This window comes from Chelonia mydas, chromosome 14 (assembly GCF_015237465.2).
Source record: "Chelonia mydas isolate rCheMyd1 chromosome 14, rCheMyd1.pri.v2, whole genome shotgun sequence".
In the NCBI taxonomy this organism is placed as follows: Eukaryota; Metazoa; Chordata; order Testudines; family Cheloniidae; genus Chelonia; species Chelonia mydas.
The window spans coordinates 35,416,903-35,435,474 of record NC_051254.2 but is presented as its reverse complement, the minus strand read 5'-3'; the positions used below and the strand labels follow the sequence as shown (position 1 = coordinate 35,435,474).

The 18,572-nt window shown below is 53.5% G+C and overlaps 1 protein-coding gene across 1 annotated transcript; it reads left to right on the top strand.

Annotated features, from left to right (window-relative positions):
- The first annotated feature begins 4,531 nt into the window (after nt 1–4,531).
- RACK1 (receptor for activated C kinase 1) lies at nt 4,532–12,999 on the top strand. The gene is made up of 8 exons (XM_037914956.2): nt 4,532–5,044; nt 6,877–7,048; nt 8,304–8,451; nt 9,408–9,503; nt 10,007–10,117; nt 11,163–11,303; nt 11,942–12,052; nt 12,866–12,999. Exons 1-8 carry the CDS (start codon nt 4,936–4,938, stop codon nt 12,929–12,931), a joined length of 954 nt encoding a protein of 317 aa, XP_037770884.1. The 5' UTR covers nt 4,532–4,935; the 3' UTR covers nt 12,932–12,999.
- Nucleotides 13,000–18,572: the final 5,573 nt, after the last annotated feature.

Sequence of the window (18,572 nt, the reverse complement as noted above, 5' to 3'; positions counted from 1 at the left end):
AAGGAAGTTCAAACAGGTGAAAAAAACAGCAGGGAACATTCTTCTACATAGACACTCTGGCTCCTGGTACTCTGTTTTTCAAGAGGGGGACTGAAGCTATGAAAAGAAGGGACAAACATCCCAAAACACTCCTCTGTCTCTCATCACATTCACTACATCTGAAGAGACAAAGGAAGCATTTACTGGGAGAGGGGGTCCTGATCTAGATGGTTTGGTCAGTAAGGATGCTGAAAGCATGTGGTGAGAAACTTTGCTTGAATCTAATATAGTTTGTTAAGTTAGGCATTAGTAAGTGTTCTATCTTTATTTTTCTTTTATGCCTCATGACTTGTAGTCACTTAAAATCTCTCTTTGTGGTTAATAAACTTGTGTTATTGTTTTATCTAATCCAGTGCACTCATGTTGAAGTGTCTGGGTACCTCCATTTGGGGTGACAATTTGTGTGCATATTATTGCCTTAAAGGAATAACAAACTCAAGCTATTTGTGTTGCCCAGGAGAGGGCTAGGGAATAAAGGACTTTCATTCCTGGGGGAAGATCCAGGACTGGGAGTGTGCTGGGGTCACCCTGCAGTATAACCAGGGCTGGTAAGAGCCAAGGTGTGACTGGCTGACCACAGCACTCACAGAGGCTTATTGGAGGCTGTTTGTGAGCAGTCCAGGCTAGAGGTTACAGCAGCAAGGCAGTTTAAAGGGCACCCCAGGTTACAGGGCAGGGGTGACACTGCTACTCATTAGTCTGGATTGTACCCTGGCATGTCACAAGTAGCTTGGTCTCATTCTAGTTTCAGGGGGGGTTCTGGTGGTATTTGGTGGTGATAGCCTGTGTGATGCAGTTTCTCCATGATCTAGTGGTCCCTTCTGGCTCTAAACTCTTGCTCAGTGCCCATGGCAAAGCCACATCTGAATACTGGATAAGGACTGAGAAAGAACCTCCATGGAGATTACAGTTAGGTAGCGTTTCTCAAATGCGGCCACCAGGGCTTTTCTTGTGGCCACAGCCTCCTGGGCAGTGATTTGGGGGGACAGGGGGATGGAACAAAGCAGTGGCCCCCTCCCCAGGGCCACCAGCAGGGTCTGGGCCCTGCCCCCCCTCGAGTCACAAATGCCAGAGAAGCAGGCAGCCAGTGAGAGTTCCCCACCTTCCCAGGAGCAATGGGGCTCGGGCTTGTTGCTTCAGCCCTGGGGTGGCAGACGGCAGGCTCCAGCTGTGAGGCTCCAGGCTCCGGCCATGCAGCAGCAGGCTCTGTCCCCCGGCCGCAGGGCTTCAGGCTCTGGCCCTGGCCTCACCATGACCCCCATCACGCCTGGCTCCCACTGCCTCCTTTGGCTCTGGCCTGGTCCAGGACTCCGACAGCAAGGCTTCAGGCCCGGGCTTCAGCCAAGTGGCAGCAGGCTCCGGCCCTGGACCACAGCCATGGGGCAGCAGGCAGCCAGTGAGAGTTCCCCACCTTCCCAGGAGCAATGGGGCTCGGGCTTGTTGCTTCAGCCCTGGGGTGGCAGACGGCAGGCTCCAGCTGTGAGGCTCCAGGCTCCGGCCATGCAGCAGCAGCCTCCGTCCCCCGGCCGCAGGGCTTCAGGCTCTGGCCCTGGCCTCACCATGACCCCCATCACGCCTGGCTCCCACTGCCTCCTCTGGCTCTGGCCTGGTCCAGGACTCCGACAGCAAGGCTTCAGGCTCCGGGCCCGGGCTTCAGCCAAGTGGCAGCAGGCTCCGGCCCTGGACCACAGCCATGGGGCCCCAGGATTTGGGCGCCGTCCCAGGCTCACCACCGTCCACATTATCTCTGGCTCTTGATGCCTCCCCTGGCCCCCATGCATCCCCCCATCGCCTCTGGCCCCACTGCCTCCCTCCCCACCTCCCCAACCAGGGCTTACCTGGCTTGCCGGGGCTGAGTAAGTCTGCTGTGAAAAGTGATGTTTGTTAATATCACCTTTCACAGCAGACTTTAGTAGCAAGCTGGGAGGCTGTGAAAAGTGATATTAACAAACAGACAAATATCACTCTTCACAGCCACAGACGTACTAGCTAGTAAGTCTAAAAAAACAACAACAACAAAAAAGGACAAGAACATGCAAAGCACCTCATTTGTGTTTCTATTCTGTTTAGGTCCAGCAAAGAATAGAGACAACTGTACAATATTTTTATTATTGAGTCTGCAAAAAATACTCTTCATAAATACATTACGATGATTTGGGCATGGATATGTGCATATTTATTTGTTTTTCCTAAAATTAATTATTTTAGGAAAAATTGTCAGAGCAGCCACCAGCAAGAGGCCACCAAAAGATTTGTTGTGAGAGCCCCACTAGACTATATTCCCCTTTGTAAGCCAGGAACAGAAACAAAGAGGCCTAATTCTCACACAGCTGCTCTAACCACTAGTTCATTCTTCTTCCCACATCTGGGAATAGGAATTTGGGTGCTGACTCCTAGGCCTTCTGCTCTAACTAGTAAAACATCCTTCCTCTCAAAGTCAGGAATGGAACTCAGGAATCCTGCCGCCTAGTTCTGTCTTATTCACTGGACCATGTTGTCTTCTCGAGGCAACCAATAATACTGGCCATGACGGTCCACATCTAGAACCTCAAATCACAACTCCTTGCACTGGTAGAGAGTGGATAAGCCGCCTCGGATAAGAGCTGTGGCCAGAACCTTCATTCTGAGGCCAGATCCAAAATCAGATGGGAGTTCAGGCCAGATTTACAGAGGTATTTAAGCATCTAAAGATTGCAGAGTACTGCCTAACTCACATAGGGACATTTGAAATCCATGCAGACACAAGGATAGTCAATGGGAGTTCAGCCCCTAACCTACGTAGGTGCTTTTGAAAATCCCAGTAGCCACCTACCTGCGCCTTTTGGCACCTTTGAAAATCTGGTCCTAAAGTTTGAGTCTACTTGAGGTTATAGGTAGAGAGATCTTCACGCTGACCAGGCACTGTATACACCCTGCTCCAAATGGGCCATGAAAGATCAGAGAGCCGCTGGGGCATGTTGGTAAATTTCACAGGAAGCAGAGGAAATGTGGTCTGGGCAGAAGCACTCCGTGTAACCTTGAAAGCTTGTTTCTCTCACCACCAGATGCTGGTCTAGTAAAAGATATTACCTCACCCACCTTGTTCCTCCAACTTTTCATCTTGCATTTGCACATATAAAATTCCAAATGTTGACATAGCAACCCCCTGTATTTGCATGTTTCTTGTGTGCCTATGTCTCTCACCCCCAAAATTTCACCTGCAAAACTCTGAATAAGCAGATGTTAAATCCTGAATTGCAAAAAACGCGTCACATTCAAAACCTTGAATATGAATGTATGTCACACTAAATTTGTGCCTATTACTTCCTACTCTTTTTCATCTGAACCCTAAGGCTCTGATCAAATGCAGGGTTGTAGGCATATAAACTTCGAGATTTACACATGTAAATTCACGGGAGTTGGTGTGAAGAATTGGGTGTTCAGGTGTTAAAGAAGGCTAATTTGTGGGGGGTGTACATAATTCAGTGGTTCATGCATGAAATTCAGGGGTTCACCTTTGCTAATTGCTGGTGTTAATATGAGCAAAATTTGCTAGTTCATGGGTATAAATTCACAGGGTCTCTTATGCTAATTTGTGTGGTTGTCAGTGCAATTTAAAAGTGGCTGTTCATAGAAATTCTGGGGTTCAAGTTGCAAATTCAGGAGTTCATCTATACCAATTTGGGGGGGGGGGCAATGCAAATTTGGAAGTTTATGTATGAAAATACAGAGGGGGTTATATGCACATTCCAGGATTTCTGCATGCAGATTCAAGGGTTCACCTGTCCCAATTTGCGCTTTTGTAAGTGTGGAAATTTGGGGTGGGGGAAGTTAGCCCAGCCAGTTCCTAGGTTTCCCTATGCAAACATGGGAAAGGTGCATGCCAAATAAATACATAAACAAATAAATCCAAAGTAAGGGTTGTGCATTCATGCTGGTATTAAGGATCACATGTGCCAGTTTGGGTGGGGTGCAAATTCTGAATTTTCCACGGGTCATATGGGGGATTCTACACAAGCAAACGTGCTGGACTTTTACGTGCAGATCCCGTTTTTCCAGACCGTGGGGATCCCTGGTGCTTAGACTCTGCATCATTAAAGACGCGCTGCATTGAGAGCCCAGCTCCTTAGCCCAGCCACGTGCAAGCCGCTCACTTTCTGGGGCTGCCCTTAGACCTGCCCAGCTTGGTAGCCCCTCCAAGCAAACAGGCTGTACCTGGGCCCCGCCAGCCGCAGCGCCACCCGGCGGGCCCGGACTGTACTTGTCTCTTCAGGGGCTAGACTAACTGCCCGTTCTCTATACTGTACAGATAGCAGAGGGTTGTACGGAAAGCACAGACATGGCCGCCTCCAGGTTGTATTCCCCCCTAACGCCGCCGCCATTGCCACGTTGCGTCTGTATTTCCAGCACGGAAGAACATACGGGCATTTCCCATGGGGGTCGCCATGATACATTCCGTATACAGGCCGCCATATTGTGCTCATACGGGTACCAACCTGAGGCACCGCCCTGTTGGATCAAGCTAAGGGCGCCGCCGTATTGGATTCCTTTGAGGAATATGAGGATTTCTCAGAAATGTCGCCATCTAGGGGCCTCTACAGACGTCACCATATTGGATTCGTCTGATGCACATGAGCTTTCATCATAGACGCCACCATATTGGATCCATTGGGACCATGTAGCCACGAAGTTGAATACCTACATGGGCGCCGCCATATTGCGACCCTCTCCTGCCGGCGGCCATATTGACGTACAGCCGCGCAGAGGGAAGGCTATTTCCGCTTCCGGGTGACGTCAGCGCTTCCTTTCTCTCTGGGCCGCTAGCTGAGCGAGAGGACGGGACGGGTCGGGCCCGCCGCCGAATCCGCCTCCATCCTCCTTCCCCGCTCGAGCTGAGCCCCCCGCGCTGCCGCCGCCATGACGGAACAGATGACCCTGCGCGGTACCCTTAAGGGCCACAACGGCTGGGTGACCCAGATCGCCACCACCCCGCAGTTCCCGGACATGATACTGTCCGCCTCGCGCGGTGAGCGCCGTGGGCCAGACCAACCGCCCCGCCGCGGGGTGGGGTGCGGGGGGGCGAAACCATCTTATAGTTGGGGGGGCGCATTGTCAGGCTGCGCTCGCGGGGGTGGGGGGCGCGGAATGGAACCGATTCACCCACCATGGGGGGCGCGGTGGGAGGTTCTATCTCTTCAAGTGTGGGAGGGGGGATGGGTGAGACCATCTGGTAGTCACCCGGAGCGGGAGGTTTGTCACTGCAGAGGGGAGGACATGGGAAGAAGATCCCATCTCGCTGGGGGGGGGGAGGGGGGGTCATGGGGAGACCAGCTCTCACTCGTGGGGGCAGGCAAGGGAGGGACCATCTCAGCCATGGAAGGGGGGGGATCGATTCCAGGGGAGGGGGATGGACCAGCTGCGGGGGGGCGAAGTCAGTGTCATCCCGGGAGGGGGGGAGGGCACAGACGGGTGTACCTGAGGAGGAGGGGCAGGGCAGGGGGGGTCCAGCTACTGGGGGAGGGGGGGACAGGGGTGAATAACAGGCTGTGGGGGGAGGGGTAATTCACTAACTCCTTGGGTGGGGAGGTGGCAGTGAGGACTCTGGTTTGGGGCTCCGGACACCTGGGTTCAATTCCTGGCTCTGGCTCCTATTTCCCTTCTCCTTCCCCCCAACCAGGTGACACCACCTGTCTGTCCCGGGGCACTTCCCACCTGGGGCTCTCTGAGTGCTTCGCGATCCGGGGGGGGGGGGCTCTTGTCCCATTGTTATGGCTCCTTGTGATTCTCTGCAAATCAGGGCTGTGGCCCACCTCGGTTTCCCTGTCGGTGATGGGGTGCTTACCCCATCTCGCGGGGGTGACTGGAAGGGTAGAACCCAGTGAGAGGCCCTTGGATACCACGGAGATGGGGGGGGCTGGTGTATAAGGGCCTTAGATAGACACACTGGAGGGGACCTGCTGCAGGAGGCTGGGAAGAGGTTTTAGGCCTAAATACCATAGCCCAGGGGTTAACTCAGTAGAAGGGATGGAGGGGCATACCCATGATGCAGCCACAGGGGCAACATTGGGGCTTTGCAAGCCCAGCCCCCCTCCGCCTTGAGCTGCCACAGGCAGTAATGACCCAGTTTGTTGGCAGCTCAGCTCAGGCACATTCCCCCCTGCCCTGTGCGTGGGTCCCTGGGAGCATCCCTGTCAAAGCATCAGTATCCACCTCCGGTTCCGCCACTGGGCTGCTCGATGCCTCCTCTTCCCAGCCCTGATGATTAAACTTGGCTCGTCCACTGACCCTTTCCGGGGTCTGATGACATGTCCTGCAATGATGAAGGGATGCCGGGAAGGAGCGTGAGTGGAGCCCTTGGCTGTGGGAGGCAGGGCTGGGCTCAAGGGAAGCCTGTGGCTATAAAAATAGAGGGGGGCGGGGGGTGATTGGCTGGCTCAGGGTGCAGGGTGGGATATGAGATCTTTTCCTCTCTAGGGGGTGCCGGCTTCGATCCTGTCCCAGGTTGGGGGACTGGCTGGTTCAGGGATGTGGGATCTTTCTCCTCTAGTTGACGCTGATCTGCTCATAAATGCAGATACAAGGAATGGGATACAGGACCTATCTTCTCTAGGGGCACTGGCTCCAGTCGGGCCCCAGGTTAGGGGGTGACTGGCTGTGGGGGGGGATGAAGTAGGATACAAGGCCTTTCTCTTAGCAGCACCAGTTTGGATTTAGCCCCAGGCTGCGGGAACTGGTGGGGAATAGGCTGTGGTGTATTTGGCTCTGGGCTCGGGCCACAGAGGCTGGTCTCCTGGGAGGAAATGCCTGTTGGAGGGGGGTGACTGGCTGACTTGGACTCTACCTGCTCCCTCCACGCAGACAAGACCATCATCATGTGGAAGCTGACGCGGGATGAGACCAACTACGGGATCCCCCAGCGCGCCCTGCGTGGCCACTCGCACTTCGTTAGCGATGTGGTCATCTCCTCAGACGGGCAGTTCGCCCTCTCTGGCTCCTGGGACAGCACCCTGCGGCTCTGGGACCTCACTACGTGAGTGACGGGTGAGGGGGCACCGTGGCCATCAGATGGGCACCCTTCGCAGAGCGAGCATCTGTGCGGAGGAGGGTGGGAGCGCAAAGGGGAGAGGATCCCATGGGTGGCAGAGTCAGTCGGGCTCTTTTCAGCCACATGTCCTGTCTGCCCTGCCCATGGCAGCTCCCCCTAGTGGGGAGGGGCTGGTGTGCCAGGGAGGGGAACTGGCTGCCCACCCCAGAGTCCCTTGGCTTGTTAGGTTTCAGAGTAGCAGCCATGTTAGTCTGTATTCGCAAAAAGAAAAGGAGTACTTGTGGCACCTTAGAGACTAACACATTTATTTGAGCATAAGATTTATAGCTCACTTCATCGGAGCTCACGAAAGCTTATGCTCAAATAAATGTGTTAGTCTCTAAGGTGCCACAAGTACTCCTTGGCTTGTTGTAGCTCCCCTTAGTGGTGCCCTAGGGTAGTGTTTCTGTAATGGGCAGTCACAACCCCCAGGAGGGGTCATGGAAGGCAGTTGCGGGGTGGGGTCATGAGGCATTGAAATTCACAACTTAAAGCAAAACCAAAGATTGCTCCCCTACACACCTTTCCCCTTCCAAGTCAAGTGTTCTCTGTCGATGTCTGGAAGCACCCCAGTCATGTATACAGGCTTAGTGGTGTCGACCCTTTATTTATTCGTTCATAGTCAATGTCAGGAGGGCTGCAGATGTTTGACATCAGATCGGGGTCTTATACTGCTGCAGAAGCTGCTGCAGGGAAATGACCAGTCCAGGTTCTAAGACCACAAATGGGAAGATTTCCTGCTGGGGGCTGGATTGGCTCTACCCAGCGGCAAGACACTCCTGCTTCCAACTGTTGGGGCCTCAGGGTTTTCTGAGGTGCCCCCCTCTCCTCCCAGTCCCAATGATTAGACCTGACATGTCTGCTGACCCCCCAGGGGTGTGAAGACATGTCCTGCAATTATGATGGGACAGAGGGAGAGATGGGGAGGTGTTGCGCTCTCCTTTCGCTTTTTTCCCTCCTGTCGCCCCAAGAGAGACATTATTCACGATCCTTCGTTCTGTTTAACAGCCTGCCTGGATCTTCCTCTGATCCATCCCTTTGCATCTGGCTGAGCTACCTCCGCTGCTGCTGGGTCCTGGGTTCCCCTTCGTGCTTAACGTCCCGGCTGCTTTCTGTCCCTGGTGTGTGTTTATGACTCAGTGGGGTGCAAGGGGAGGTTCCCATAGCCAGGCTGGGAGTGACTTAGTCTCTTCCCTTGCAGAGGTACCACCACCCGCCGCTTTGTGGGCCACACCAAGGACGTGCTGAGCGTGGCCTTCTCGTCCGACAATCGCCAGATCGTCTCGGGCTCCCGGGACAAAACCATCAAGCTCTGGAACACACTGGGCGTCTGCAAGTACACAGTGCAGGTGAGGCATAGGACGGGGCTGCTGAGCCATGGGGTGGGTCAGGCATCTGGTCTAGTCCCCGCTTGCCTCCCTGAGTCAGGGATAGAACCCAGGAGTCCTGATTCCCAGACCCCTGCTCAAACCCACTAGTCCCTTTCCAGAACCGGGGATAGAACCCAGGAGTCCTGATTCCCAGGCCCCTGCTCTAACCCACTAGTCCCTTCCCAGAACTGGGGATAGAACCCAGGAGTCCTGACTCTCTGTCTTATGCCCCTCACTGTTTCTCTTCAGATTTGGTGATGGTAACAACCTGCTTGCATTCTGAATGTGACCCTACTGAACTGCTGCTCTGGTGGTGTGGGGGGGGGGGGGGGGGGGGGCCTCTGAAGTCTTGTAGGGCAGGGGGTGGTTGGCAAACAGCTGGCTCAGAAGTGCTGGGGGATGGGATCTGGGAAGGGGAGGATTTATATGGCCTTGGTGGAGAAGATGGCCTCTGGGTCTTCGGGGAAACCCCTCTGAGTTAAGCTGGATTTGGAAGCATCTCTGCAATTGCCTCGTGTCTCCCCTGCTGGGAACTGGTCCTGCTCCCAGCTGTCAAGGATTCAGGGCTCTCTGCTGCCCTCCCATTCCCAATGATTAGATCTGACACGTCTGCTGACCCCTCGGGGCCTGACGACATGTCCTGCAATTATGATGGGATGCAGGGAGGGCTGGCAAAGCCCTGGAAGGCCAGGGGTTTGGGCAGCAGCTCACATGGGGCGTCAGCAGAGTCCTGGATGGTGGGGAACGGTGAGAGGCAGTGAGCCTAGAACAGTTTGGGTAGAGCCCCCCAGGGTCTAGAGAGATGGGTGGGCAGTGGACATCAGAGCTCCGGGTAGAGTGGGAGATACCTGGTCTCCGATCTCTCTCCTTGTTCTGACCTCAATGCCGTTCTGACTCCCCTGAGTCACCTGCCTTCCCCCCCTTTCTCTCCCCAGGACGAGAGCCACTCGGAGTGGGTGTCCTGCGTCCGCTTCTCCCCCAACAGCAGCAACCCCATCATCGTCTCCTGCGGCTGGGACAAACTGGTGAAGGTGGGTTTGAGGCAGTGGTGTGCTGCAGAGGTTTGGCTCCCCCTGCTGGTCCGGGGCTGCTTCATGCAGGGAAGGGCATGGACCATTGATGGGGTCTTGGCCTGGGCTGCGATTGTTTGTGTTCCCACTCCCAGTGGTGCTGGGTTGGAGCATCTGAGCAGACATCTGGGAATTCGCATTGTCCCGCAACTGCTCGGTTGCCCTGGGGTTAGGGGATAGACTGGGGCTGGATGATCTCTAGGTTGCTTTTTGGTGGTGGAGGGGGCGTTCCAGCACTAGGGATTCGTGTCTCATCTCCGCGGCCTGCTGTCCTGTCCTTGAGACGCTGGCGTCCTACCCTGTGGGTGGGTTGGTCTCCAAAGAAGCAGGCGCTCCATTGCTGGGCTGCTGAGGGCCGTAAAAAGTGACGGGAAGGGGGGATTTCGGCTGCAGAGGGTCGGTGGCCTGGGAGATTCTCGAGCTCAGACTGGGTGATCACGTGGTACTCTTCTCCCGCCCCCCAGGTGTGGAACTTGGCCAACTGCAAGCTGAAGACCAACCACATTGGGCACACCGGCTACCTGAACACCGTGACAGTCTCTCCCGACGGCTCCCTCTGCGCCTCCGGCGGCAAGGTCCGTTCCCAGCCCAGTTCGAGTGGGGATCCAGGACTGGGAGGCACGGGTGGGATGGACAGCGGGATTGAGGGACTGGATCGAGGTCCCTGTCCTCCTTGGGTTCTGTCGGCCTTGAGGGGTCATAGATCTCAGCTGAGCTACCCCCCACCTGGAGGCTGGGGGACGTTGTCTGTCTCTGTCTGTCTCTCTCTTGGCCTGTGGGAGCGGGGCTGAGCCGTGATGAAACCCACTGAGTTTCTGATTGCGTCTGCGTGTGGAAACCCAGAGGCTGTTTCTGAGCTGCCCCCGCCCAGCTCTCCCTGGGCTGATGGGGATTCACTCCACTTCAGCTGGATTCTAGTGGTTGGGCAGCCGCTGTGCTGAGATGGCTGCTTCCTTGTGCTCTTCTCTCTTTTTCCGCGTGTCGTCTCTTGCCTTCCACTGATGTTATGAGCTTTTGGGGGGCAGAGAGCTCCCTTGTCATTCACAGCAGCATCCTCTGTGCCCACACAGACAGAGACACGTTATTGATCCCTTCACCATGCTGCTGCTAAACTCCCCTTGACTCGCTGACCAATATTGGCTCCAACTCCAGTTTCTTGCAACCACCATCAAAGCTCTGTGTGATCAACCACCCTGATCCTGCCTGTTCCCCTCCACCGCTGCTTCCAATCTCATTCTACCCTGTCAGAGTCTCACAAAGCCACCGGACAGCCACTCTGAGCCCCTGCCCAAGTCCACATGGCCCCATCTCTGCCTAAGGGGAACTTTGTTGGTTTTGAATCTAAGAAGTTTGTTACTCCCCTTCCCCTCATCTCTGAGTCTCTCAGTACAGGGCCTGTCCTTGGGCATCAGGGAAGTACATAGCAGGCAATAACAAATATTAGTTACCCTTTTTCTCGGTGCTATCCTGCAGCAGGGAGTGCCACTGGTTAAAGGTTTGCTGCCTGACCCCCAAGGTGCGTCATTTCCTTGGTACAAGTTGCAGGCTGCTGGCTGGTTGGTTATGGGGTGGGTGTGGGAGAGGGACTCTTTCTCCGTCTGAAGCTCTCTCTTCCCCCAGGACGGCCAGGCCATGCTGTGGGACCTGAACGAGGGCAAGCACCTGTACACGCTGGACGGCGGTGACATCATCAACGCCCTGTGCTTCAGCCCCAACCGCTACTGGCTCTGCGCTGCCACCGGGCCCAGCATCAAGATCTGGGTGAGCAGGCGCCCCCTGCTGGGCGGGGATGGGCCTTTCAGGGGACTTCACCCCCCTTTTGTACAGAGCGTACAGCCTGGGGTTCCTAAGGGCCACTCCCCTGGAATTCCCTATCTCCGTGACTCCTTTCCGTAGGGCACAGAGATTCATTCTCTGTCTCCTTTCTATAGGGAGGAGGGACCGGGTGTGTGCAGAGGACACACCTCTGGGAGTCGTGTCTGGTGTGCTTCCTTTATATAGGGAACAGGGCTTATGCTTTTCTATAGGGAATACCCAGAGAGTTGCCTTCCTTGCCTGTTTCTGTAGCCCCCTGGTATGTGGGGCGAGGCCGTGCTCTGATACCATGGGGTCTGGAGCCCCCAGGAGATGTGGGGTGAGGCCATGCTGTGGGGTTTGTGCGTCTGGAGCCCCCCAGGGGCTGTGAAGGCCAAGAGGCCATGCTGTGATGAAACGTCATGCCGGCTGACTGCATCTCCGTGCTGAAACCCAGAGGCTGTTTCTGAGCCAGCTCCCAGCACCTGCCCTGATGGTGGGCACAGTTGGGAAGGGGTTCCATGGCCCTCCCGGGGCGGGGGGGTCCTGGGTCAGTGAGTCCCAGCAGGGGTCCTTTCGCTGACCTTCTCCCCTCTCCCCTGCAGGACCTGGAGGGGAAAATCATCGTGGACGAGCTGAAGCAGGAGGTGATCAGCACCAGCAGCAAAGCCGAGCCGCCGCAGTGCACCTCGCTGGCCTGGTCCGCGGATGGACAGGTAATGGCCCTTTAACATCCCACCTCCCTCACCCAGGGGGAGGGGTTGGGAACTCAGTGCCAGGGCAGAATCTTAAAGGGCCGGGGCCAATATTTCAGTGGGGGCGGAGGTGCCCTATGCATCCTCACCACTGGCCCCACAGGGCGGAGGCAGCCAAGGGACCTGCTCTTGGCTCAGCCTGTGAGAAGGTGGTCCTGTGAGCCACTCCCCTTCTCACACCCCATGGGAGGGCAGATGTGCCCATGAGCACCCGAGCCCCTCCTTGCACTGACAACAGCCCTGATACCTCCCAGGGCCTGGCCTTCGTCCTCCTCCCTGCCAGAAGACCTGAGCCCTCTCTGCCTCTGTCCCTGCCACCATCCCAATCCTTCCCATGGTCCATCCACTGCAGCCCCCTGTCCAGCATGGAGCCCAGCCCCTACCAGCCTCCAACCCTCTCCTAGCAAGAGATTCAGCCCCTCCAACATCACCCCTTTCTTGTCTCCACCCGCCTCCCTATCCTCCAGCTTTGCTGCTCCTCCCCCCTGCAAGAGACCTGAGCCCTTGCCTTCAGCCCCTCCCAGCCTCCACACCCACCAGCTTTCTGGCTCTTCCCAGAGCGCCATGTCGCTGATGGGCTGAGGCCCGGCCATTTCTCCCTGCCCCCTAACAAACCCTGTTGCCACTTTCCCGGCTGGGCACTGGCATCAGGCGAGGGAGCTTGAGCCCCTCCCAGACGCGGGCCCTCAGTCTGGCTGTTCTCCTGGGGGCTGATCTGTCCCCCGGCCAGCTGTAGCTACCCCATTACTGACCCATCTTTTCTCTCCTCCCCAGACCCTGTTTGCTGGGTACACAGATAACCTGGTCCGCGTCTGGCAGGTCACCATCGGGACCAGATGAGAGCCCGCCCGCAGGACGCAGCCTACCTTTGTGTAAAAATATTGAATAAAAAGTACATTTTGGAGGTTGGGGATTGTTTGGGTGTCATCTTTGCCATACGGGGCCTGTCTGTGGCAGCTTGAATTTTCAAGGAAGCATGGCCCAGTGCCTATGGACCTAGCCCCAGGTTCAGGTCCCTGGGTCAAATCCTTGCTCTGCCAGAGATCTGGAGCAAGTCCCATAGGCCTGGATTTGTAAAGGTATTCAGCCTGCGTTGCATTCGGTATTGTGAAGCCGAAGGGTAGAGGGTTTTCAGGCATCTAAAAATTGCAACTATACACCTGGCATGGGCAGTGCTAATGGAAGCTCATGCCTCCAGAGGGGTGGGGGCAGCGGCGGGTTGGGGGGCTCTTGAGAAAAATCTCCCCCTGCCACAGCCCCAGGGCTGGAGGAGCACGGTTTTTCCCGTCTCGGAGCTGTGGGGCGTGGCCTCAGCAGGAAGAGGCGGACTTGGGGTCTCCAGGAATTAAAAATGAATCTTTAATTCCCGGAAGCTGGGAATGAACGACAGGGGATGGATCACTTGCTCTGTTCATTCCCTCTGGGGCACCCGGAACTGGCCACTGTCGGGAGACAGGATACTGGGCCAGGTGGACCATTGGTCTGACCCAGTCTGGCCGTTCTTACGTTTTAATGAAAGATTCTGTGCTGTGATGAAATCTCCGGGAATCCGTCCAGCCAAAACGGGGAACCCTCCACCTGGTGGGATTTTCAAGTGTCGGAGTCCTGCTGCTTTCACGGGGAGGGAGGTGCTCTTGCACTTTTGAAAATCACAGCAGCTGCCCAACTTCTCAAAATCTGGTGCCAAGTGACTTCGAGGGCCATGTCCCGTTTTCAGAAACGACTCTGGCATTGGGGAGCCTATGTCTCATTGACGTTCAATGGGATGATCTGGGCCCCCAATTACTCTTGAGAACTGAATTTAGCCATCTAAGCTACATTAGGACTTGAGTGCTAAGTGGAGCAGTCTGGGACTTAGCCTCAGTCTCAGTTCTCCTGTGGGGGGCAAACAGCTCAGCCTGGCTTCCCTGAGGTGTTGGGAGGATCGAGGTGTTAAAAGATGAGGTGCTCAGGTGTTTACGTAATGGGGTGCCATATACATACCTTTGCTTGATAGGCTGTGGCTAGTGGGTGAGCCCCACTTCACATCAGTGCAGTGTGTCTACATTAGAGGTGTGCTCTGATGTAATCCTGCCTCATGCCTAGAGATCTCTTAGGTTCCTTCTACCCCTATTGATGTAGCCGGGTGCACTGGCACAAATCAAGCCATGTGGCTTAGCGGGTAGATGGGACATGAGGCCTCTGTACCCAACCCTCCCATTTTCCCCTTCTCTGCCTCACTTTCTCCTCCCATCCTTTGTAAGATCTCTGGGGCGAGGGCTGATCTGGACATAGTGCCAGTTAGTACAACTCGTGCTTTTCAGGCCCTAATGTAAACTAGGTTTAAACTGATCCAACTTTAAGTGCAATTTCTGTGTGTAAACAAGTCCTTACTGTGGGGCTGTGAAGTGTGTCGCACAAGGGGGCCCCAGTCGTGGGTTGTAATACAAGTGATAAATAAATACAGGCAGAGTTAGATCCATCCAGGCCAAGCCATCGAGAGTGAAATTCACCCATGACTCAAAGACCAGAAAGGGCCATAGAGCAACTGATGTGGCCACCTGGTACCACGGGTTAGAGAATTTCATCCAGACCCCACTCTGTTGAACACAAAGAATAAGTATGCCAGGTTTCAGGAGCCTAAACTGTTCTGTGCTATGAACCAGGGACAGGAGGGACTTGTATTAATTTAGATGGTGTATTTGGGCTAAAGGGGTTAATGTAAGCCAGTTGTTTTCCAACATTAAATGATAGATACAGGGGCTGTGGTGATCTCTCTTATTGGACCAACTTTGCTAAATGAAAGAGACAAGCTTTTGAGCCGCACCTAGCTCTTCTGCAGGGCTCGGAGACTCCCAGCATCACAGCTAAATGCAAGGTGGAACAGATTGTTTAGCGTGAGTAGTTAACATGTTGTAAGGGACCAAAGCATGGATTTAATAAAGACACTGGATTTAGGATGTATTACAGCAGTGGCTCTCAACCCTTCCAGCCTACTGTCCCCATTTCAGGAGGCTGAGTTGTCTTGCCTACCCCCAAGTTTCACCTCACTTAAAAATGACTTGCTCCCAAAATCAGATGAACATTCAAGAATCACAGCCACACTATTACACAGTTTTTCAGTATTTCTCATTTTTACCATATAATAAAATTAATCAATTTGGAATATAAATGTGTTTACATTTCAGTGTATAGTCTGTAGAACAGTATAAACAAGTCAGTGTCTGTATGAAATTTTAGTTTGTCCGGACTTTGCTAGTGCTTTTTACGTAGCCTAGTTTTACACCAGGCTACAACTATCTAGATGTGTCGATGTGCCCCCTGGAAGACCTCTGCAAACCCCCAGGAGTATGTGTACCTCTGCTTGAGAACTACTGTATTACAGCAATGTGTAATCCACTAATCCCCTTTGTGTCCTATGACTGGAGGGGTATTAATGGGCCATTTCACCTTGAATGGTGCTTTAGAATGTGTGTTAACTACTTATGCTAACAATCTATTCCACCTTGTATTCAGGGCTGGAAAGGGGAGTACCTTTTCCAGACCTGAAGAATAGCTCAGTGTAAGATGGAAAGCATGTCTCTCTCTCACCTGCCAAAGGTGAGCCCATAAAAGATATTACCTCACTCACTTCGTAATCCCTGAGACCAGTTTGGTGGTAACAACACTGCAACTATGAAATAGTTAAACAAGGTCTGGGATGTGGTATGCAGAGACCAACCTGCTTAGCACCGTGTCAAATACACCATTAAAAATCCTTTTAACCTTTTATTAAAGAGACAGAAAATGAAGGAAAACTAGTTAAAGCAGCTGAAAGGTAAAATATTGAACAAGGTTTTCATTTTAACCACTCCCTTGTCTGACCACTTCTTAGATGGTATCAAATATGGTCATAACAGGGCACAAGAGAAGTTAGGGGAATCGGGATGGAGCTGTTGCGGTTAAATGTCCAATCCTGTTTCCAAAGGAGACAAAACAAGACAGCCACATGCAAAGGGAGAGGAAAGGGCAGCAAATACAGCTGCTGGGGGTGGAGCTGACTTTCACTTGCAACCTCACAGACACGGCCCAGAGTCCGATCAGCCTCTCTGAGACCTGGCAAACTTGTATCAGCACTGGACTGGGTAGGGCATTGCTTTAAGCAGCCTCTCTGCTCCCAGCATGAATCATTGTAAGGTCTGATTGCTGCAAGGGGGGGGTTGTTGTGTGAACACAAGGGGTTACATATTGGGATGGCTATTAAGAGCCTGTCTGCAGGCAGGCAGGAAAGCAAACCAGAGCTGCAGCCAGCCTCTCTACCAACACTTGAGGGACAATGCTAGAACTATTCACCTTGATGTCCCCCCTACCGAGTGCTTGGGACCAGTTTGTTCGGACGGGGAGCCCTGTTTGTAACCGAGGGAGAATCAGAAGCCCGGAAACCTGAGCCAAAGGCCCTTGGAGGGATGAAAAGAGGCACTCTTGAGAAATGAGGGGGCTGGTGGGTGCTGCTACTGAGCAGCCGGTCTCTCCCTCCCAGCCACAGATCCCAGATGGCTGGAGTAAACAGGGTCCTGCCTAGTGGCTCTGCCAAGGGCTGGCAAGCATCTAGGTAATATAACCACAGGAGAGTTTTCAAAGCCTTGATTTTTTTCCTCTTACGCTCTGCTCTGTTCCGGCTGGGGGAAGCAAACCCTACATTCGTCACAGCATTTACTACTGGTCAGAACGCCCAAAACGGGAAGCGCAGCTGGCGTGCAGGGTGCTGTAGCCCAGGGATCCAGGCTAGGAGTGGCAGAAATAAAGTTTAAGGGCAGAAGGTGCCACCCAATGCGGCTGACCCTGAATCACAGGCTACCGCCACCGGCCCGCTCAGCCCAACACCTGGAACAAGACCACAGTATTACAGCCTGCAGGAGACTAGACTGTTACATGCCACAGGCAGGGGCCAGGAGGGACCAAGGTGAATTTGTGCCCATGGACCCCACAATGGCAGGGAAGTGATTAAGTGAGATATACCCAGATAATCCTGGCAAGCGACCCACACCCACCTGCTGCACACAAAAGTGAAAAACCTCCCCAAGATCACTGCTAAGCTGCCCTGGGGGACAAATTCCTTCCTCACCCCACATGTGGCAATCGGTGAGACCCCAGGCATGTGCGCAAGAACCAGCCAGCCAAGCACCTGAGAGAGCAAGAATGCCTGGTGCCACCTCAGCACCCTGGCCCACCCACCTCCCTCTAATTGTCCCATCTCCAGCCGTGGTCACCCCTGATGCTTCAGAGGAAAGAGATTTGAAAAGCCCTCCCAGAAGACCTTGGGGAGGGTGCAGAAGAGAAATCCTTTCCTGACCACTGCCAGGTGAAACCCTGAAGCATGAGGATTCCATCCCAGGGAGGTAAAGGCATGAGGCCAACACCTGTGGGAGTGCCCTCAGAGAGGCAGAGGAGGGTCAGGGAGGCAGCTAGCCCTGCAGCTGGGACAACGGGTCTTGACTTCTTCTCTGATGGAAGGGCTGGTTCAGGAAAGTACTTGAGCAAAATGTAAGATAACCACATGCTTCGATCTCATTGCTGTCAGGATGTGAGCAAATGTTTAAGCACTTTCCTGCATCAAGGACTCCCCTGGGGAGAGAGCTGGGGTAGCTGGGCAAAGAGACAACTTTGGTCATCACAGAAGGGACATGAAGAGCAAAGGGTTAACACCAGAGCTGGGTTGGTATTTTTCACAGGACGACTTTGGTATACAACGGCTTCCTTCTGTGCCCCCCCCCCTCCCCCGTCACTTTTTTGGGTTTTTTCCATTATTCAGTTAAAAATATTTGTCCCCCAAACACAATTGAAAAATGGGTTTTTCCACTGAATGAAAAAAATTGTTGACCAACCCCCCTGCCCTCCTTTGTTTTTGTTAAATCAGTGGCTCTCAACCTTTCCTGACCACTATACCCCTTTCAGGAGGCTGGTTTATCTTGTGTACCTCAAGTTACACCTCACTTAAAAACAACTTGCTTACAAAATCAGATATAAAAATAAAAAAGTGTCACAGCCACACTACGACTGAAAAATTGCTCCCTTTCTCATTGTTACCCTATAATTATAAATCAATTGGAATATAAATATGGTGCTTACAATTCAGCGTATAGTCTGTAGAACAGTATAAACAACTCAGTGTCTGTCTGAAATTTTAGTTCGTCCTGACTTTGCTAGTGCTTTTTATGTAGCCTGTTGTAAAACTAGGCAAAGATCTAGAGGAGTTGATGTACCCCCTGGAACACCTCTGCATACCCCCAGGGGTACATGTACCCTTGGTTGAGAACCTCTGTGTTAAATGTTAAGTATCTTCATAAGTAATTCAGGGCAGATCATTTCATTTTAAAACATGGGTCCATTTCATTGAAGGATTGGAGGGGACAGATTCAGAGAAGGGAAATGAGGCTCATACGGTGTCCAGAAAACTCTCCCGTGACGAGAGACTGAAAAGACATGGCTTTAGAAAAGAGACATGATGAGAGTCTATACAATA

Excerpts from the sequence above, each read along its gene's own strand:
- RACK1 (XM_037914956.2), top strand. The coding sequence starts at position 4,936 with ATGACGGAACAGATGACCCTGCGCGGTACCCTTAAGGGCCACAACGGC. Across the intron at positions 5,045-6,876 it reads GATACTGTCCGCCTCGCGCG|ACAAGACCATCATCATGTGG; the intron begins GTGAGCGCCGTG and ends CCCTCCACGCAG. Across the intron at positions 7,049-8,303 it reads CGGCTCTGGGACCTCACTAC|AGGTACCACCACCCGCCGCT; the intron begins GTGAGTGACGGG and ends CTTCCCTTGCAG.